Source organism: Chanodichthys erythropterus, chromosome 21 (genome assembly GCF_024489055.1).
Source record: "Chanodichthys erythropterus isolate Z2021 chromosome 21, ASM2448905v1, whole genome shotgun sequence".
Taxonomy (NCBI): domain Eukaryota; kingdom Metazoa; phylum Chordata; class Actinopteri; order Cypriniformes; family Xenocyprididae; genus Chanodichthys; species Chanodichthys erythropterus.
In genome coordinates, this window is record NC_090241.1 from 35,882,335 (window position 1) to 35,905,330 (window position 22,996).

Below are 22,996 nucleotides of genomic sequence, written 5' to 3' on the forward strand. Positions count from 1 at the left end.
GCATTGTGTATCAGACATTGCCACCTTGTGGAATAAAGGTGAACTGCACTTATTCCGTCATCTAAGATTCAATTATTGTTTTGCAGAAAAAAATACACATACACTCATACATACGTCGGGTCGTTTGCGACCCTATACAATTTTTACAAAAAATGGATACAAAAATAGGCATTCTTTTAGAATTTTATGATTTTTTTCTTGTTATATTCTTTATAATGAATTGATTGAGGAACACCAAGATGGTTGATGTCTAATTTTAAAAAATGAATGAGGAGGAGGGTAGTGAATGACATACCGGGGCACTAAAGACCCGAGGTATGCATTTAAGGGTTAAATAACCATGTAGGAAGAAACGTCATTGCCATATTCCAGGATGGCAAAGCCAAGATTCATCAGGCTCAAATTCCGTTGGGAGGGAGCATGAAGAATCACTTTCACATATGAATTCAATACAAGATCTTGACCAAAAATTGATGCAGCTCTTGATTTATTTCCATCAATTTTTGTTCAAGAAGATTTTTTTTGCCAATTCATGTGTGAAAGTGATTCTTCATGCTCCCTCCCAACCATTCTTTAACAGTTTGAGCCTGATGAATCTTGGCTTTGCCATCCTGGAATATGGCCAAGATACATCTTCCTACATGGTTGCTTAAGAAATTAAAAGCTACACACTCCATCAGTTAGGGTTAGAAGAACTGTTGCCAAACATAAAACGTGCTAGAAACATAATAATTACTGCAATAATGACCCAATCATAGACTCTTAAAGGATAAGTTCACTTTCAAATAAAATTTTCCTGATAATTTACTCACCCCCATGTCATCCAAAATGTTCATGTCCTTCTTTCTTCAGTCGAAAAGAAATTAAGGTTTTTGATAAAAACATTCCAGGATTTTTCTCCATATAGTGGACTTCAGTGGCCTCCAAACGGTTGAAGGTCAAAATTACAGTTTCAGTGCAGCTTCAAAGAGCTCTACATGATCCCAGACAAGGAGTAAGTCTTATCTAGCGAAACGATCAATAATTTTTGGAAAAAACTGTAAATGTATATCCTTTATATAAACAAATGATCGCCTTCATTTGAATGAACTGGCACTGTGTTCGTTCCGTAAGTTGAATAGGGAAGGCGTAGGACATACAGTGTAAGCTTTTTGAAGAATATGAAAGTGCAGTTTTGGCAGAAGCACTTGGAAGGCGATCATTTGTTTCTATAAAGCATATACATTTAAAAAATTTTCGAAAATGACCAATCGTTTCGCTAGATAAGACCCTTATTCCTCATCTGGGATCGTTTAAAGCCCTTTGAAGCTGCACTGAAACTGTAATTTTGACCTTCAACCGTTTGGACGCCATTGAAGTCCACTATAAGGAGAATAATCCTGGAATGTTTTCATCAAAAACCTTCATTTCTTTTCGACTGAAGAAAGAAAGACAAACATCTTGGATGACATGGGGATGAGTAAATTTTTAATTGGAAGTGAACTAATCCTTTAAGAATTTGACTTGGCATTGAGCTCTTTTGACATGAAACTACCTAGAAACCACTGGACAAAACAACACTCTAAAAAACATTCAGAACACCAACCAAATAGCAACCAACTACAGAGTTTTCACAAGTAAACAGGACTTATATTTACTTCAAACCTGCGTACCTTTGAAAGGGAACATCATTTCCGTCTTGCTCCTGGAGACCTTCTAGGACGTATCGGTAGGCCTCAAAGTAAGCCGTGGTTTCGACCATCAGGAAGGAGTCTGAGGGCTGAACCATGGCCATTCTGGCTCTGCTGTCAGAAGAAAAAGAGAGATTCACCTCTCCGTGCCTTAGCAGCTTAGGGTCCCGATCGGCCACAGTGGCAAACAGGAAGGTTTGGAAGTTGTCCATGGAGAGACAGACAAGGGATCCGTAAAGAAGACGTTTGGAATTTTCCCATCGGACAAACTGTATGGTGAGAGAACATGATTAGGATTCTGACCAGATACAGAGGACATTGAGTTGTCTCGGACAACAGAAAAGAAACACGCCATTTGTGATTACCTGAAGAGGCCGTGGGTCAAACTGCACCTTGTAGGCAATTCCCGTTGATGTGCAGAGCGGCAAAAGCACTCGGGTGTCACTGTAAACTCTAATGTCATCAAAAGTTTTCTTTTTTATTGGTACTCCATCTAGATTATCATCAAGGAGCTTCTTGACGCCCTCTCGCAGTGGCCTCACGAAATCTTCACGCAGAAGTCGGAAGTGCGTGTCTAGATAGATGCGGGCATTAGGAAAGCTTTGAGACATAATGTTGGGTCTCAGGAAAGGCTTCTGGTCCAGGTGGAACTCATCAAAGGTTGGATAGACGCTCATCACCCTGAAGTCTTCCTCTCCAGGTGGGGCATCCTCATCATCTGCTAGGAGGGAGTACTTATCCGACCGCAAGGTGCCTTCCCTTGATTTCTGTTGGAGATGCTTCACCAAATCCTGCACCCTCTCCAAGTCCTCATCGGTACTGTCGAGAATATCCACACCAGAGGCACGCAACTGGTTGACGGTTGGTTTCAAAAGAGCCAACAACATTGAGACAGACTGGACAGAGCTTTGTGGAAACATATTGAGGACATCCGAGAGAAGGCTGATGATGTTGCTCAAATGTTGGGGATACTGATCCCTTCGAGCCTGCACGTACTCTAACATCATTCCAGCCACATGGCGCGGCAGGTTGTTACGGAAAAACGAGGAGTCCTTGACGACACTGGCCAAGTGCTGCACATTCTTGCGGTCGATTCGGGACCGGAAGGCCTTGCAGAGGACCTGACAGATCAGCTGCACCAAGTCGCTTCTCATCTCATCTTCCGCAAGCAGATTTTTAAGCCCACTGCTAGTTGAAAGGGTGATGGCCACCTCAGACGCTTCTTTCTCCAGTAGACCTTCGAGTGTTTTATACCCCAGTTTGCGTACATTAGGTGTGCCATCTCTCCCACTTCCTCTGCCTCTCCCATGACTCCCTCTACCTCTCATAGTTTCTTCTCTTCCTCTTTGACGTTCTTCACCGTGAGGACCAACTCGGGAACAACTTTTGGACCGACTCTGACTTGTGAATCCAGTCATGCTTCCACTGGCTTGTTGGCGGTATGTGTTTTCGGAGCGGTTGCTTGAATTCAGATAATCCGGAAGACAATAATTAACAAAATTTTGATGAGTGAACCCAAAACCAGGTCTTGCAAATGCTCGTAAGGGTGCATTTGTTGGGCGTCCCCTTATCACAGGACGGTGGTCACCAATCCCATTTGCAGTCCCCTGATGATGTGGCTTGTTTTCTCCTCTCCTTGGTCCTCTGCCCCTTCCATCTCCTCCTCCACCTCCTCTTGCACCTTGTGCTTGTTCATCCCGCCATCTTTCCCTTTGGCTGTTTGTACTTTCACCAGGTTGTTGGTGACCTCGACCCTTTCCATCTCCTCTTCCACCTCCTCTTCCTCCTCCTCCCTCCCCTCGGCCACCCCCTCTGCCTCGATTAGGAGACCCACTTGCTTGTCTTTGACAAGGCACAGAACCATCTGTTAAAATAAAATTTTGTTGTATAATTAATGAGGATGCATATTGATTGACAAGTCAGAAGACGGAATGTAACGTAGCAAAAAGACAGATACCTCTTCTTTGAGGGCCAGGGAAGCCTCCCCTTCCTCTTTGTTGTCCTCCTCCTCTTGGATTGACCATTATACAGCTGTTAATATCTCTGCAAGGCAATTATACCCAAGATAATGAAGAAGACAATGTTATATAATTTCCGATAATTATAATTTCCAATTATATAAAAATCACCGATTTAGTCCCTAGGGGTCAGATTGACCCCACATTGAAAATGAATGGGAAAATGAAAAAAAGGATTTTTTTTCAAATAATTTGTCAAAAAAATAAAAATAAATCCAGAATAAATCTGAAATGTTCTACATTTCCATAAAGGTCTGGTCCTAAACTATAAACACGAAGTGGAACGAACTTTCTATCTCATACACACACACACACAAACACACACAAACACACACATGTGTGTGTATGCAACAAAGAGCATTTTTATAGAAATTGTCAAATAAAATCAACAAAATTGGCCTAAATCTGAAAAACTTTACATGTGAATAAAGGTCTGGTCCTTGACTATAAACACAAAGTGGAACGAATCTTCTATCTCATACACACACACACATACACACACATAAACACAAACACACACATGCACAGACACATAGACACGCACACGTGTGTGGCTGCAACAGAGGGCATTTTTGTGGAAATTGGCAAATAAAATCAACAAAACTGGCCTAAATATGAAAAATTTTACATGAAAATAAAGGTCTGGTCCTTGGCCATAATCACAAAGTCGAATGAACTTTCTAACTCATACACACACACACATATACACACTCAAACACACACATGTGTGTGACTGCAACAGAGAGCATTTTCTAGAAATTGGCAAATAAAATCAACAAAACTGGCCTAAATATGAAAAGATTTTACATGAAATTAAAGGTCTGGTTCTTGACTATAAACACAAAGTGGAAAGAACTTTCTATCTCATACACACACACACACACACACATATACACACATAAACACAAACACACACAGTCAATATTGAGCCTCTATTGACCTCTATTGGAAAGTTTTGGCCATTGCACCATAATTCTTTAACTATAACCCATGAACTTTTTCCACAAACCTCTAGATGGTAGTATTCTATCCCTACCACATGGAGCAATGTCCAAATACAATTTAGATTTAATTAAGTTCATCATTAAAGGTTTTTTTTTAATTAAAAATCAATTTTTCAGAAGCCAATTTATGACATGGTTAAGTAATTGTTCAGTAAATAGGTAAAAAAAATTACAAAATATCCACAAAAACACAGCATAAATGCATAGATGAGAAGTAAATTAAAAAAGTGATATATAGTTTATCATATAAAAAATTTATATTTCCTTATGCAATCGCTCTGTAAACGTTTGGGGTCTATCTGACCCCGAGGGACAAAATCGTCGGTACAACAAAGGGACCATTAAGGGTTAAGTACATAATATGTAAAATGTATTTGTAGTTTATTTAGCATGAAATAAATGTATTTCAAATACATTTCAAATATTTATTTTTCACTAGGGTCCCTAAACAAGTGCTTAAGTGAGCTTACTACATAAAAATGTGATCTACTTGCATTAAACGTTGAACAGTCCAATAAAATATGTTTAATGGAAAGGGGGGTCTTGCAGAACATGCACAGAGTTGGTTCTTTGCAGAGTCCCAATAAGTGCATTACTTGAAACCATTTGTACAAACAGCACCATGCAAAAACTAACCTGTTCAAAATCCTTAGTTAATCTCTCAAAAGTAAATATTGGTAACACTTTAGAATACTGATCCTTCATTAATGAATAACTACACAGGAACAAACGAATAATGCATTATTAACTACTATTAACTAACAATAAACTCTAACTAGTAACTACTGAAGTCGTTGTAAACTTTTGATGTTTTTGTACAGTAATTCCTTAATATATATTCGGTAACACTTTAGTAATTACTAGTAGGTTACCATGTTTTTCACTTTAGAATACTGATCCAAATAATTAGTAGTTCCTTTAGAAGGATGTAGTAACTCGAGGAACAAAAACATCAAAAGTTTACAATGACTTCAGTAGTTACTAGAGAGTTATCATGTTTTTCACTTTAGAATACTGATCCAAATAATTAGTAATTCCTTCTTATGTATTTGGTAATACTTCAGTCATTACTATTGTGTTACCATGACCTTCACTTAAGAATTAATTATACATTATGCATTATTCATGTTAATTATGAGCCTGTATATAGTAGTTCTTAGTAGTTCTCTGGGAGGAATGAAAAAAAAAAAAAAACTTACTGATTAGTGAATAGTGAACTACCACCTACAACTGAGCACTATTACTAACTAATTCATTCATCAGAGTTTCTTGTTAGTTAATAGTAGTTACTAGAGTGTTAATAATGCATTATTCATTTGTTTCTGTGTATTTATTAATTAATGAAGGATCAGTATTCTAAAGTGTTACCTAAATATTGATTTATCCCAATGAATATATATCAGTGGCATCAGAATGAAAAGTCCTCGTGTCATTGTTCACAAACAAGATAATCAAAATGCTTATGTTGTCAATCTGTCAGCATTTCCTGTTTTAAACTATAGCCTATGGCATGCAAGTATAATGTGTTTTGATCAGCATTACGCATAGCAATTGATCATGTGGTAAACAGCAGATGAATGTCACTTGATATTCCTCTCTGAACGATCAGTTTCATTTCTTGCTATAGTAGCCTAGCCTATATATTAACAGACTACAGAACCTAATATCGCATGCATGAACATTTAAAAAAAAAAATTATAAACGCATGTTATTATATTGCATGCATGCATACATATATATATATATATATATATATATATATATATATATACGCATGCAATATAATAACATGCGTTTATATTTTTTTTTTCAAATGGTTTATTATAATGTTACAATATGTTGTAAAATGAATATTACTCGCTTCCTTTCGTAAAAAAAAAAAATGCATTTAAAATGAAATGACTGCGCACTGTCTATATACCGGAAATAAGCAGGATGTCAAAAACAAAACAGGCTAAAAACTGGTTTCTTTGAGACGAATAAAAACAGCGGCGACAGGAAATGACATTAGATATAAAATACAAATAATATTGTAAACAAAGCGGTTCTTCTTTAGGATGATGTTAAGCACTCACCTGCTTCTGTTGTCTTCACATCAGTGCGTCTTTCATCTCATCAGAGTCTTTAAATACCGGTCTAGTTTCGTTTCTCGCGGCGGAGGGCGGATCACATCAGCCGGTTTCACTGAGTCAGAACCGAAAGTGATGAACGGAAAACAAAAGCCGGTTGCCGTGGTGAGATACAGACTGAGGCTAAAGAGGAGTTTGCCACACAGGATATACAACAGTAACAATAAGAGAACACACTGATGTACACTGTTAATGCCCATTTGAGGACAAAATTAAAATTAAAGTGATTCTCTATTATGTATAAAATTAAATAAAGCATGCATATCCTGAAAAGACCAACATTAAAGGGACAGTTCACCAAAAATTTTTACTTAACATCACGTTTTTCCAAACCTCTATGAGTTTCATTCTTCTGCTGAACACAAAAGAAGATATTTTGAAGAATATGGGTTGATGGGCTCCATTGACTTTTTTTTTTTTTTTTCAAACTATGGGAGTCATATTCTTCAAAATATCTTTTGTGTTCAGCAGAAGAAAGAAACTCACACAGGTTTGGAACAACTTGCGGGTGAATAAATGAGGACTGGGTGAACTGTCGCTTTAAATCCCACCCGAGGCCATTTCACAAAACTGAAACCTATTCTGAGAAAATGTTGTGGCTTGCATGCAAAGCACTGAGATGCAGAGCAAAACATCCCAAGCTACAGAGGCCAAATACAGGTAAATCCTTGGAGAACCAGTAGCAAAGCCTGCTAATTGCTGTTCAACAACACTAATGCACAACACACATCTACTGTGGCAGAGCAAATCAACCAAAAATACCCACTTGAAATGTGCAAAACTCATGAAAATACGCCCTGAGGTAGAGCCTAGCTCTAATAAGTAAAGAAATGCATGGAGAAGCAGCAAGACTTGTTTTTTATAGAGGAAACTACTGTCAACATTCAATCTTATTTGTTCATCTGTTTTTGAGATCACACCTTCTCGCTCTGCAGGGATAATTTGGCTTAATCATTTAAAAAATTAATCTTATTTTTGATGCTCATTAGCTGTTGGTTAATGTGAGTCTGATTATACATATGACGACCCTGACGAACGCACAGACAAACAGAAGCACAGGTTTTCAGGTGTAGAGTTTTATTGGAAGGGTTTGGGAAGTTGCGTTTGGAAGGAGGAGGATGATAAAATGACAAAGAGGCAGATGTTCCATTGAAGTTTTGCTTTGTATACATCAATCACGACTTCATCTTCTTCTGAACCTGGAAAGATGCATAAAAGACTTAAGACAAGATATGCAGAAATAATGCTTTTTCACATATTCACTTATTTTCTGGTATAAAAACTATTAAGACATTCAGTTTAAATGTACCTGAAATATACACATTTACTTAAGTCACAATTTCTTACTAATTTCATTTCAGTTTAAAGGTGCTAAAGAGGATCTTTTCGTCAACTGAGAAACCAAAGACTGTTACTGAGTTTTTGAAATGAGCGCATGCATAACAACAACCCCCCTCCTTTCGAGGGAACGCCTCAAAACTCGTGCACAAGTATTGGAACACGAGTGTTTACCACCGGCATTCGCTGTGTGGTGTTAGTGGATTCATTATGTCGGACTCACTGCAGGTAACTCATAATCTGCAGTTGTTACTCCTGTCTCCTGACAAAAACATTGCATGCGGCGCCTGTGGAGTGTGGAAAGTTACTGGAGCGCACACATCTCTCACAAGGAACGTCATGGCAGTGATTGACAAGCCAGAGGGCCAATCGTTTATGCGATGATCACACAAACGATTGGCTGATGTTTTTAAGGCCCTACCTCGTGCACAGATTATGTATATTAATATTAGTCTTTTATCAGTTAGTAAAGACAGTTTCAAGTAATACTGCAAACAAAACAAAACATCCTCTTTAGCACCTTTAAGCAGTTCTGTGGTGTGAAATTAAAATAGATTATAAACATATCATAATAATATGTTTATATAACACATATACACACACACATATATATAAAATATAAATAAAATAATTTTATAATATTTTGTATTAGATTTAATTTTTATATTTTTAATTTTAGTTACATTTTTAGTAATTTCATTTCATATGCTTGTCATTTTATTAGATTTATTCATTTAAAACCAATCCTACTAAAAACATTTGTGTTAATTTAAATACAGCTGAAAAAAATAAATAAAATCACAAATATAAATATTAGTTGAAAAACTAAAGTAAATGAAAATCAGAAATGTTGCCTTTGCAATAAACTGAAATAAGTTTAATAGGACTAAAATAAAAATAAATGAAACCTAAACAGCAATACAAAAAAATAAACCTAATAAAATGACAAAAGCACATAATGAAATGACTAAACATTTAACTAAAATTAAAACTAAAAATATAAAAATGAACTACTACAAAATATTAAAATATTTATACATAATGAATATATATTTAAATAAATCTTACATTTTTCTCACCCTTTTTTGTGTACATATGCTTATATTTAATTATTTTGTGATGCATTTAATTATTTCATGATATACAGATTTGCTTTATGTTGTCCAGTATTTTGTTTCAAGGGTGTGTTTTACCTTTCTTTAGTTTTTTTTTTATTTTATTTTATTTTAGACGACATTTGTATGTTATTTCACATCCTTTATTATTTTACATGAAAAGGTGTGAAATGCATTTCATTTATTTATTCATGATGTTGTACTTTTATATATTTAATGCATTATTTCATCAAGTATTTAATCATGTCAAATTCCTTCATAATTTCCAACCAAAGAACTGTATTTTTTTTATTTATGAAAAAGAGAAGTTAAATATCAATCTGTTGCTATTAAAAATCTACTGTTAAATGAAACACTAAAACCGTATATTTTTTGGTTTCCAGATGCATGAAAAATGAGCTCATATATAATGTCTAATCTGAACGTGTTTTAGGGTAATAACAAATCTCACTTGGCCTTTGACTTGAAGCGTCCTCCCTTCTTGTTTGGAAGGCCGAGTCTCTTCCTGTCCTCGAAGGACGGCCTGGACAGAGTAAATCACTGTTAGAGACAAGAACGCAAAACCTTGATATCTTTATCACCACAAGTAAATCGCCACACACCCGGCTCTGTACTGCTTCAGGGTTTTCTTGCTGGTGTTCGTGAGCTCCTTGTCAAACACGGTCTTCTTCCTAGATTTGTTTTCTTTTGTTTTCTTCTGAACGGGTTCGTCTTCTGGAATGGCTCTGGCTCTCTTCTGCTTGCGATCGCGTTTAGCTACTCGTTCGGCGTACATCTGAGACTTCAGCACCTCGAACTGAGCTCTCTCCTCAGCCTGGAGTACACACACACACACACACACACACACATTCAGCATTTTAAAACTAAATTAAGTTGCACATCTGATGCATCATACAGTGCTCAACCTCATGAATGCATTACCAAGAGCAAATCTGATTTCAGATGGTTTAAAGGCATGCTATTTACTGTACCGTTTAATTCAACTAAAGATCTCACCGTTAACTCTTTTCTCTTGCCCTGTTTCAGGAACTGTGCACGTTTTTTCTTTCCTCTCAGAGCCAAATCATAATCCTGTAGCGCCTTCGTCACTTTGATAAAGAACAATTAAAGCACAGAATGAGACTTTCACACAAGAATAATGTAAAGACTAACAATTATTGAATCATAAACATTATTGAAAATGTAATGCACATCTGAGCTCATGATATGAGTGGATTCAATTTTCACATTGCTTAGTTTGGGGTTGGTAAGAATTATGTTTTTTAGACCAAGTTAATACTTTTATTCATCAAGGATGCATTAAATTGGTCAAGTGTGACAGTAAAGACATTTATAATGTTACAAAAGATTCTATTTCAAATAAATGCTGTTCTTTCAACATTCTGTTCATCAAAGAATCCAGAAAAAAAATGTTTTCAACATTGATAATCATAAATGTTTCTTGAGCAGCAAATCATCATATCAGAATGATTTCTGAAGGATCATGTGACACTGAAGACTGGAGTAATGATGCTGAAAATGCAGCTTTGATCACAGGAATAAATTACATTTTACTATATATTCACATAGAAAACAATTATATAAAATCCTAATAATATTTCACATTTTTACTGTATTTTTTGATCAAATAATTGCTTCTTCAAAAAGACTTTTCAAAAACATTACGAAATCTTACCAACCGAAAACCTTTAAACATAAGAGCATTTGTTTCTTTCAAGACTTCATTGGGACTCACTGCGATCTTTCTTCCTCTCCTGGTTAGTCTGGAACCACGTCCTGGGTGCCGGTTTCTCGTCTGCGCTCTGTGTTAACCTCCTCTGAGCTGAACTGATCTGGAGTACAAAAGAAGGATGGAAACACACTGTTTAATACTGGAGTCAAAGTGTGTTTAATCAGACGACTGAATGTTCGACACAAACATGAGCGTCAGACCTGTGCTTCTGAATGGACCATTTCCTTTTCCTCCCTCTCCAAGCGCAACACTGCGTACACGTCCTTCTCCAGCTTCTCAATCAGATCACGAAACTTCAGAATGACCTCTGTGAGACGTCCAAAACAAGCTTTCCATTAGATTGTGATTTTTTTTTACAATAGTTCCTGCCTTCATTTCCAACAGTATATCCACTGCAGAGTTATCATTAACTAAAACTGAAACTATTAAAACTATTATTTCTGTTCATTTAAATACAGCTGGAAAAACAAAACAATAAAAAAAATATTAGATGAAAATAAGAAATGTTGCCTTTGCAATAAACTAAAATAAGTTTAAGTTGAGGCACTAAAAGTATTACCTGGAAATAAATAAAAACAAACAAACAGAAAAATAAATTAAGCCTAAATAGAATTAAATGACAAACATGACAATTTAAAATATAAAAATGAAATAAAAGCTTTATTTTTTATTTATATATATATATATATATATATATATATATATATATATATATATATATATATATATATATATATATATATATATATATATATATATAAAAAGCTTTTATTTTTCTTAAAAAGCCTTCTTACATAGCAAACTAAAATAATTAAAATAATTATAATAAATAATATAAAAATATTTATTAATATTTATATAAATGTATATTATTTTTAATTACAATATTTTATAATAAATAATAAAATATTATTTTTTATTATAATCATCAACATAATAAATAAAGCTGAAATAATATAAAATATAATTATTAGATGAAAAACTACTAAAATAAAATACATTTAGTCTGAAATACTTAAATTACTCAAACAAACACTTAAATTTAAAAGGAAAATAGAAATATATTTAATAATAAACAAAAAAATAAATAAATGACAAAAGCACATAAAATGACTAAAGCAAAAAACATTTAAAAGAAATAAAGCAGAAATATAATAATGAATTTATGAGATTTCCAGTAGTTTGTGATATTGGAAAAGGATTTATAATCATTTATTATATTTATTTTGATTCCAGTGAGACGTGCAATGAATCGTTTAGACAGATGACAGATTCATAAAAAAAGGAAAAAATAAAAGGAGAGATTTGTTCATAAATTGGGAGCATATTTTCCTGAACACAAGATGAAGCAATATAAAGTCTGTACCTTGAGGAATGACCCGAGCTTTGACGGGCGTTTTGGCTTTTTTAACGATCTCTTTCAGCATCTTCCTCTCAGTCTCGCCCACGAGAGACACGGAGCGGCCCACTTTCCCCGCGCGAGCCGTTCGGCCGACCCTGTGCACGTAATGCTTCACCGTGTTGGGCATGGTGAAGTTTATCACCTGCAAACACAAATGCATTCAGACTCTGGCTTTCGATGCTCGTGACATCACTAATATAGACGAGAACTCACAGTTTTCACTCCCTCTATATCCAGACCTCTGGCAGCGACATCTGTGGCCACCAAAATATCAATCTGTTCATCCTTAAAACGCCTGAAACACAGATGACATTCATTCATGTAAGTGTTTAAAGGCAAATATTAGTGTTTTTATCACAGGAAACTCTTCGCGGCACCTCAGACTCTCCAATCTCTGCGTCTGCGACAGGTTCCCGTGAAGCTCGCCGACCTTTAACCCCATCAAACCCAGCAGAATGTGCATGCGATGAGCCTGCTTCTTAGTCTGAGTGAAGAGCATCACATGATCCTGAAACGTTCTGGTGAGGAGAGCTGTGGACAGAGTTGGTTACTGTATTTAATTCATGTTTTCCTTAAATCCATCTGTTTTTGTGCATCAATACGATCTGCACAGTTTCAAAGCTCATAGTCTCGATCGAAGTCCAGAAATTACTTCTTTAAATGTCCATGTTACAATGTGTCTAATGCCGAACTCTACTAGAATAAAAGTGAGTGTTAGTCGAGTGTCTTGTGTGGTTCATGTGAGACGTTGCTGTCCATTAAAGCACTTGAAATCAGTCACTTATAAGGATGAAATTCAGTCGTGTAGACAGCAGACTACCAAGAACACTCACTAAGGCACCTTACCTGCAACAATCGCCTCTCTGTCTCCTTCTTTGTTGGGTCTGATCCTCACAAACTCCTGTCTGAGATACGGAGCCACGTCTGTATTACTGTTCACGAAGATCCTCACCGGCTGCTTGAGCGACACCGACGCCAAATCCTTCACCTGTAATGAAATATTCAAAATGCACCAATATAGACATGTTAGACTACAAAAGTAGTGTTATATATGGCACACAACCCAAGTGATAGCTAATCTATCTATCTGGATACATAAAGCATCCTTACAAAACACATGACTGACAGTGAAATAAAGTTGCAGTAAAGCTGAAGTTCGGCAGCATCACCTCCTCACTCATGGTGGCCGAGAACAGCATGGTCTGTCTCTGATAGGAGCACATCCTGATGATCTCCTTCATCTGCTCCTCAAAGTACTCGTCCAGCATCCTGTGGCAAAGACACGTCTCTAAACATCCAGCCAAACTTCAGTCACAGCTGTAGCTCTAGAAGTTTCCCTCTCACCTGTCGGCCTCGTCTAAGATGAGGATCTCGATCTGGCTGAGCTCAAACGACGGCGTGTTGTGCAAGTGATCGATCAGTCGTCCCGGTGTGGCGATCAGGACGTCTGGCCCCGCCCTCAGCGCCGCCTCCTGAGACTTCAGGTCCAGCCCACCTGACAGAGCGTCACAAAACATGTCACAATACTTCCTGCCTTCATTTCCAGCAGTGTATCCACTGCTTCATTCTATTTCCTTACAGGTGTCGTATTTTAATGAAGTGACAAGGAAAAGCGTGAGAACTGAAGCAAAAGAGTCATTCTTAACCGGTGCCGTTATTGTTAACTAAACCTAAAACTACTTAAAAAACTGTTTAAAAATAAGTGAACACAAAATAAAATAGGATTATTAGATGAAAAACAGATTAGAAATGTTGCCTTGGCAAATAACTGTAATAAAATTTAGGCTAAATTTAAAGTAGTAAATTCTTTAAAACTAAAACTGAAATTAAAAACAAACAGAAATACACAAACTAATGAAACTGACAAAATCACATAAAATTACTAGAACTATATAAAATAAAATAATAAAGAAATAAAGGTGAACTTGTGTAGATAATAAATAATAAAATATTATTAGATGAAAACCTTAAACTTAAAAATTAGAGATGCTTCCTGTCAACTTACTGAAGCAAAATAAGTTCAAAAAGTACTAAAAAACTGAAATAAAGACCATTTAAATAAAGCAAAAACTAATAAAAAGTTAACACAATAACACAAATTACTAAAGCTTTAAAAGTATTTTGAAAATTGTTTAAAAAAGAAAAAGTTGACAAAATAATTATTAGATGAACTACTTAAATTAGAAATTATTAATAATTAATATTATTTAATCCAAAATTAGGTTAAAGTACTAAAATTACTATAACAAGAATTAAGACAAAAAGAAAAAAGACAAAAGCACATAAAACTACCAAAGGTTCAAAACTAAAATGATTGAAAATCATTTAAAAGATAAAGCTGAAATAAATAAATAAATAATTAAAGCTGAAATAAAAAATTAAAATAACTGATGAACAACTTAATTAGAAAGTTGCTAAAACATCAATAAAAGTACAAAAAATAATAATAATACTGACTATTTTGCCCAATATCTGTGCATCCTTAAGACAAAATCTTATGGTCTTCACTAGAAATTATGCTAAGCTATCCATTTTATGAAAAAAGGCAGGTAAAAATATATATAAAATAAAAATGTTATTTTCTTGCAAAACATGCATTTCATCAAAATGCAGTGCAATATTTGAAAGGCTGTTAATGGAGAAAGACTTGTCTAATTTCTAGACAAACCTTGACCCATTGTTTTCATTTGTACAACTCAAAGGCTACATTCTTAAAGAATCACATTTATAACCAATTACTCTTAAAGAATGTTGTTTTCCACCCATTACATTCAGTCATAATGTGTCAAATCTACTGCAGCTTTGATCCATTTTACTTACATCTGTGAAAATCACACATCATTTCTTGCTTTCCCTCATTTCTAGAACACATTTTCATGCCTCATGTATAAAAACTCCCCTTAGCAAGCTAAAGTACAGCTGAGACTCTTAGAAAGGTAACAACATTGATTTCTGCAGGCAAAATAACAGCACATACACAACATATGACTCATGACTTAAAAATCTGATTGATGTGTTTTAGCAACTTACTGAAAAATATATTTAGCATTAATTATTTTACAAATATTCCTATTTGTCTTATTTTTATAATAGTAAATAAATATATATATATAACACATACAGTACAGTCCAAAATTTCGGAACCACTAAGATTTTTAATGTTTTTAAAAGAAGTTTCGTTTGCTCACCAAGGCTACATTTATTTAATTAAAAATACAGTAAAAAACAGTAATATTGTGAAATATTATTACAATTTAAAATAACTGTGTACTATTTAAATATATTTGACAAAGTAATTTATTCCTGTGATGCAAAGCTGAATTTTCAGCATCGTTCCTCCAGTCTTCAGTGTCACATGATCCTTCAGAAATCATTCTAATATGCTGATTTGCTGCTCAAGAAAAAATTATGATTATTTTCAGTGTTGAAAACAGTTGTGTATTTTTTTTTTTTTTTCAGGATTCCTTGATGAATAGAAAGTTCAAAAGAACAGCATTTATCTGAAATGCAAAGCTTCTGTAGCATTATACACTACCGTTCAAAAGTTTGGGGTTTTTATTTTTATTATTTTTTTAAAGAAATGAAAGAAATGAATACTTTTATTCAGCAAGGATGCATTAAATCAATTTCAAAGACATTTATAATGTTACAAAAGATTCAATTTCAGATAAACACTGTTCTTTTGAACTTTCTATTCATCAAATAATCCTGAAATAAATATTGTACACAAATATTTTGTACAATTGTACACATTAAATGTTTCTTGAGCAGCAGATCAGCATATTAGAATGATTTCTGAAGGATCATGTGACACTGAAGACTGGAGTAACGATGCTGAAAATTCAGCTTTGATCACAGGAATAAATTACTTTGTCAAATATATTCAAATAGAAAACAGTTATTTTAAATTGTAATAATATTTCACAATATTACTGTTTTTTACTGTATTTTTAATTAAATAAATGTAGCCTTGGTGAGCAGATGAAACTTCTTTTAAAAACATTAAAAATCTCTGTGGTTCCAAACTTTTGGACTGTACTGTATATTATATTATATTTTATTATATCATATTATATTATATAAAAAATGAATAATAAAAGTAACACATGCACATAAAATTCCTAATACTTACAATTTAAAAGAAAAGTTAAAATATAAAAGCTACTTCAAAATATGCATAAATACTATAATAGTGAATAAATATCAGTAAAGTAAGATCTCTCACCGACTGCCAGACACGTGCTGATGCTGGTGAACTGCGCCAGCTCACGAGCCACGGTGTGCACCTGAATGCCCAGCTCTCTGGTCGGCACCAGAACCAGCACACGCGTCACCTGCGTCTCCCTCGGCTTGTAGATCAGACGCTCCAGGACCGGCAACATGAAGGCCGCCGTCTTACCTGTGACACGTAACAGAGAGTCATCGAAATGCGTCAAAGAAACATTCAGGTTCTTATCTCGCTGATTAAAACAAAGTTATATTCATTTTCACTCATTCTTTCTGGTCAAATCAAAAAGAGACAGAAGTGCAAGTCTTACCAGTGCCAGTGGCGGCACATGCACAGATGTCTTTTCCCAGAAGCCCCACAGGGACGCAGGCTTTCTGAATAGGAGTGGGCTGCTTAAAGCCCATAGTAGTGATGGCCTGAACAAACATGAGGAAAACATTGTACATCCTCTTCCGTTTTATTTTGATGCAAATCATGTTTCTCGACTGTTTACAGTGAGGAATAACTAATAATGGACCATCAACATTATAAAAATATAATGTGGGCCATTTATTCTGATTGCACTACATGCACATTTATTTATCTCATTGTGACTAGAAAATAAAACAATTACTTATGAAAAAAGACAAAAATGATGCAAGGAACATAAAATGGTATCAAGTTTAATCTATATCCCCAAGTCCTGTGCTGATATAAGCTGATGTCAGTCTCACCTTCAGTAAAGGTCTGGACAGATTCATATCCTGGAAGGTGAGACTCTCATCATACTGGGAAGCGTCTTCAAAAAATGCTTCAGGCTAGAAGAGAGCGCAGGATTAAAATAAAACACTGAAAAAGCCTTCATAACATCATAATCAGATATAGAATATAATATGAGAATGAGTTTATAACATAATCAGCAGCAGCCGCTCAAGAAAACTGATTCATACTCACAATTTCTGCTGTTTTCTTCTTGCCCTTCTTCTGTTTTTCTCTCAAAGTGTCTGGGAGAAAAGAAAGAAGGAAATATATTAAATCTGTTGATAAAGGGCGTTTTGACGGGTGTCGTCCTTCCACATACCTGCTTTTTTGAGCACCTCTTCATCGCCTGATGAGAACTCATCTTCCTCCACCTCATCATCATCATCATCATCATCATCATCTCCAGCGGATTCTTCATTGTTGTCATTGTCATTTTCATCATCATTCTCTTCCTCATCATCATCATCATCTTTGTTTTGTGGCTTAGAAGCTGGAGCTTCTGTTTTCTTGCCTTTTTGAGTTTTCTCCTGCAGACACAAATATAACACAAACAACCATTTTAAATTTCTCGAAATTAAAATGATTTCCAAACACAAATCTTTAACAAGTACTAAAACTCCTAAAATAATGCACACTTAATATTACTGAATATTGAATGTTTAAAGGGGACGTCGGATGGATTTTTTAGCATTTAGTTAGGCTTCTGGCGTGTCTGCCAGCTCAGAAAAGAAACTGTGTCATCCAGCGAGCTGCTCCAATTTGCAGCTTGTTTCTATATAATTGTTTGCTGTAAGTTGTAGCAGCTGTGCATGTCATTGATAATGCAAGGGAGAGAGACTTTATAGATACGAATTTAATGCGCACTTCTTGTACTGTGTTTTATTCTGGTCTTAAGGAGATTTTCTAGATTGAAATCAGACACTTTGGACCCTATTTTAACAATCTAAGTGCATGGTGCATGAGATTGTCCTGATTTGTTGTTGCTGGTATGCTGGAGAATGAGCTCTTGAAGCTCCGCCCCTTTCTGGAAAGGGGGCCAGGAGCAGTGGCTCATTTGCATTTAAAGGGACACACACAAAATGGAGAGTTTTTGCTTAACCCCAAAAAGTGCCAATTTTAACAAGCTATAATAAATGATCTGTGGGGTATTTTGAGCTGAAACTTCACAGACACATTCTGGAGACACCAGAGACTGATATTACATCTTGTAAGGGGCATGATCGGTCCCTAGAATCAAAATTTGGCTTTACCTCGGCATAGTTGAATAACAAGAGTTCAGTACATGGAAAAGACATACAGTGAGTTTCAAACTCCATTGTTTCCTCCTTCTTATGTAAATCTCATTTGTTTAAAAGACTTACAGAAAACACGCAGATCTCAACATAACACCGAATGTTACTCAACAGTCGGGATCATTAATATGTATGACCCCAATATTTGCATATGCCAGCCCATGTTCAAGGCATTAGACAAAGAAAGGCAGTATTAACGTCTGGATCTGTGCACAGACAAGGTAAGCTAGCAAGAACAACAGCGAAAAATGGCATATGGAGCAATAATAACTGACATGATCCATGATATCATGATATTTTTAGTGATATTTGTAAATTGTCTTTCTAAATGTTTTGTTAGCATGTTGCTAATGTACTGTTAAATGTGGTTAAAGTTACCATTGTTTATTACGTATTCACAGAGACGAGAGCCGTCGCTATTTTCATTTTTAAACACTTGCAGTCTGTATAATTCATAAACACAACTTCATTCTTTATAAATCTCTCCAACAGTGTAGCATTAGCCGTTAGCAACAGAGCACAGCCTCAAACTCATTCAGAATCAAACGTAAACATCAAAATAAATACTTTACTCACATAATTCGAAGCATGCATGACGAACATCTTGTAAAGATCCATTTGAGGGTTATATTAGCTGTGTGAACTTTGTAAATGCACTGTAATATAGTCGAGAGCTCGTGTGGCAGGGAGCAGGGGAATTAAAGGGGCGGCGCTGCCAAAATCAGTGTATAGTTAATGATGCCCCAAAATAGGCAGTTAAAAAAATTTATTTAAAAAAATCTATGGGGTATTTTGAGCTGAAATTTCACAGACACATTCAGACACCTTAGACTTATATTACATCTTGTGAAAAAGCATTCTTGGGTACCTTTAAGATGAATAACGACACTATTGTCTTCTGTAAAGAAGCTTTACAGCAGAATATGTTTTTGAAGTTTATTCTGCTATTTGCAAAGGAAGCTGCTTTTTATATAAAGGTGACTTGACTCAACATTGCTTACCTCAATTTTGCGCTTTTTCCGCACTTTCTCGATCTTTTCGTCCAGTGTCGTGGGCGCTTTCTGGAAAAAGCAAAAGAAGAGATGAAGATCCAACATGCATCAATCCGTCAGCGGTGTCACGAGAAGCTCACTCACCCTCTTCTTCAGCTGCGCCATCACGTCGTCCATCGCCCAGTCGCCACTGTACAACCCGTCTCGCTCTCCGAACTCAAAACCAGCGCTGAAGTCTCCAATGCCGCGGCTCTTCAGAGCACGCTTCTCTTTACTCAACACGATGGGCTGATCCTGACCATACACAAACATGATCTCAGGTGATTTCAATGCTATAGTGATGCTGTCAGATGTTAATACTTTGAAATGGTGAGGAAATTAATGTGCAACTGTATTTACATGGTGCACTTGAGCTGTACGATTAATCGTTAAAAGATTCAAACATCCTCACAATCTTATTCCTAAATGACATGATTCGGTTATGTCTATTAAACTATTGACAAGGCTACGATCACAGCGAACATCTAAAATTTTGAGTTGTTAGAGAGACGTTGTCATGTTTAGATATGAAACATCTTCACAAACAGACTTTTCAACCACATCATTATTTCTTTGTTACAAATATTCATATTATCACAGATGTACCTAGATGAAAGTTCATAGTTCGGATATAAACACTGATGACTACAGAAGCGATCAAAATAGAGTGAATCACGTTTTGAAAGTAAATTGATGCTTCAAATAAAAATTACAAATTGTATCATTGCATCGTTACACCAGTAGGTGGCGACAAGTGACTTTTTAAAAAAATGTATGTCGTCATTGAACCATTAAAAAAAAAAAAAAACGCTGATTCATCCATTAATGAAACAAGTGAGCAAGTCATTGAATTGTTCACCCAATCCTATATCCTAAATACAGTGCAGCAATTAACATTTTGTCACAACCTCTGTTATTCTGTTTAGCTGTCTATTCAGAATTGTGATCTATATTCTAAACAATAAATAAATAAATAAATAAATAAAGATCCTCAATTCCGTGCTATACCATGGTACGTGTATATAACAAAGTAATAGTTATACCATGGTACATGTCCAAAATACCATGGTAGTACCATGCAGTGTTATTTTAGTATCACTGATACTATTATTGCTTTTTTATTATTTTGAATTAATTTTTATTTGTATTTTCTGTTTTCAGAAAACAGAAATACGTTTAAATCAACTTAGTTAAAATATGTATATACATTCTTTATTTTAGCTTTAGTTTTAGTTAATGTAGCACATCAAGTTAAACTAAATGAAAATGAATATTTTTTCAATTAATGTAAATATTTCTATTTCAATGGAATTACCAAGATAGAGTCCAAACTCTGGTTTTATCATGGGATGTCAAAAACTCTTTACACCATGGAAGAGTGTACCAAAAACATGGTATTACTGTGGTACATGTACAAAAACATAGCATTACCATAAAACACGTATAAAAATGTGGCAATAGCATGGTATTTAATCACAAAACATAGTATTGTCATGGTACATGCCCAAACAAACATGGTATTATCATAGTATGTACACAGTACTACCATGGTACATCCTCAAAAAACATGATGCACACCACAAAAACATGGTATTATCACAGTATGAGGCTGAAAACATGGTAAATGCTCAGATAAAGAAGTATTGCCATGATACACGCCACAGAACATCGTATTCTTCCCCAAAACACAGTATGTTACCACGATGCACATCCCAAAACATGGTAATATTTTACACTTTTCAAGTGTAAACTGAACTCACAGCTTCATCATCAGACGCTGAATCCGGCTCCTCGGGCACTTCATCATCATCACCAATAGTTCTGATCAGATCCATGTCTGAAAACATCTTTGTGCTGCGCTCACAAAATAAACTTCACACACTGATTACTAATACACACGATTAATAACTATTATTAGTAACTATATATAACGTATATCCTTACTTATATATTTATCTACATAAATAAGACCTGTTCATATAGTCTCACAAATCATAAATGAATAATTTTGTGTATTTGACACACTAACAGCGCTGCATGTTCACAAAAACACACACGTGTGTCGCTGCAGCAGCGGATCTGCGTCACTCACACACGGCTCTTCATTCAGTGGCAACATGAAGCTACACTGACGCCTACAGGCGAGGAGGACGAGACCCTTCTCCACCTCCGCCACTCAAGCATTGTGAAGCAATGTGAAATTTAAATTAAAAATTCTGAGATCAGTTGAGACAGCAAAGGATTGGAGAGCACAAAATACTACTTTTTACTTTCAGGAAACCCATTTTGACATGGTTGTCAGGTTTTATATTACAGCCTGACAGAATACATGCATATTATTATGCTATAAATCATGTAGAGGACATGATACTCAGTTTCAATGAATTCATTGAATACTGTAATAAGACACTCCTTGAAAAGACTTTCACTTAGTGTAACGTATCATAAAAATAATCCAGTATATTAAAAATAATAAAACACACAACTCCTCTGTAAATGTGTAACAATTGTAGTTTTTCCTACTTTAACAGTTCCTTAATATTAAACACTACGGAAAAGGATTAGGGCCAAGCAATAATAATAATAAAAAGTCATTATAATGCAAGATTAAACTGTTACATTTTGAAAGTCAAAATAAAATGTTGAGAATTAAAGATTTTTTTTGTTTGTTTTAAGAAAGTCGTTCGACATTGACTTTTTCACCAAATTGAACAAGCTTTTTTCTCAATATTTAATGAGTTTATTCTCAACATTCTTTGACTTTAAATTTCTCACTTTATTCTCAACATTTTATTTAAACTTTATAAATTTAACGAGTTAAGAGTTCCCAAAATAAAGACATCCTCACTTTCAACTTTTCCCTATAAATTTATCAATTTTATTTAAACTCTCAACATTTAAGTTTATTCTCAACATTGACTTTTGAGAACTCAAATTTAGTCAAATCAAGTCAAGTCAAAATAAAATGTGAATAAACTTAAAAAGGTGAGAAAGTAAAAAAAAAAATAAAAAAAAAAACAATTTAGAGGGAAAAGTTGAAAGAAATTGAGAATAAACTCATTAAATGTTGAGAATGTCTGTTTCAAAACCTCACATTTAGATTCTCAACATTTAATGAGTTTGTGCTCAAAGAATAAACTTGTTAAATTTAGAAAATTTAAGTTTAACATTTTTAGACCATTTACAAGTTTAATGTTTTCCTGAACAACCGTTTTTAAATTTCTCAAAACATGACTTCATAGTATTTCTACTTTCTCCTTGAAATTTAATGTTTAATCTCACATTATGACCTTAGA

General features: G+C 34.9%; 2 protein-coding genes across 2 annotated transcripts in view; both read right to left on the bottom strand.

The window, feature by feature from the left end:
* The window catches only part of znfx1 (zinc finger, NFX1-type containing 1), a 32,257-nt gene extending 25,105 nt beyond the window's left edge, over nucleotides 1–7,152 (bottom strand). The window contains exons 1-4 of the mRNA XM_067373936.1: nucleotides 6,768–7,152; nucleotides 3,628–3,713; nucleotides 2,036–3,534; nucleotides 1,653–1,939 (exon numbers count right to left, since the gene is read on the bottom strand). Of these exons, the coding sequence (XP_067230037.1) occupies nucleotides 1,653–1,939; nucleotides 2,036–3,534; nucleotides 3,628–3,694 (1,853 nt within the window). The 5' untranslated portion in view covers nucleotides 3,695–3,713; nucleotides 6,768–7,152. The remainder of the gene's footprint in view (nucleotides 1–1,652; nucleotides 1,940–2,035; nucleotides 3,535–3,627; nucleotides 3,714–6,767) is intronic.
* A 711-nt stretch (nucleotides 7,153–7,863) lies between these two features.
* On the bottom strand, nucleotides 7,864–21,784 carry ddx27 (DEAD (Asp-Glu-Ala-Asp) box polypeptide 27). The gene is made up of 20 exons (XM_067373270.1): nucleotides 21,461–21,784; nucleotides 19,806–19,955; nucleotides 19,671–19,730; nucleotides 17,697–17,904; nucleotides 17,570–17,619; nucleotides 17,350–17,433; nucleotides 16,947–17,052; nucleotides 16,634–16,807; nucleotides 13,753–13,903; nucleotides 13,578–13,677; nucleotides 13,255–13,396; nucleotides 12,786–12,939; nucleotides 12,622–12,703; nucleotides 12,373–12,550; nucleotides 11,207–11,313; nucleotides 11,010–11,106; nucleotides 10,271–10,362; nucleotides 9,877–10,088; nucleotides 9,726–9,797; nucleotides 7,864–8,020 (listed from the first exon to the last, which is right to left on the bottom strand). The coding sequence occupies exons 1-20, from the start codon at nucleotides 21,545–21,547 to the stop codon at nucleotides 8,005–8,007; spliced, it is 2,322 nt and encodes a 773-aa protein (XP_067229371.1). The 5' UTR covers nucleotides 21,548–21,784; the 3' UTR covers nucleotides 7,864–8,004.
* Between the last annotated feature and the right edge of the window lie 1,212 nt (nucleotides 21,785–22,996).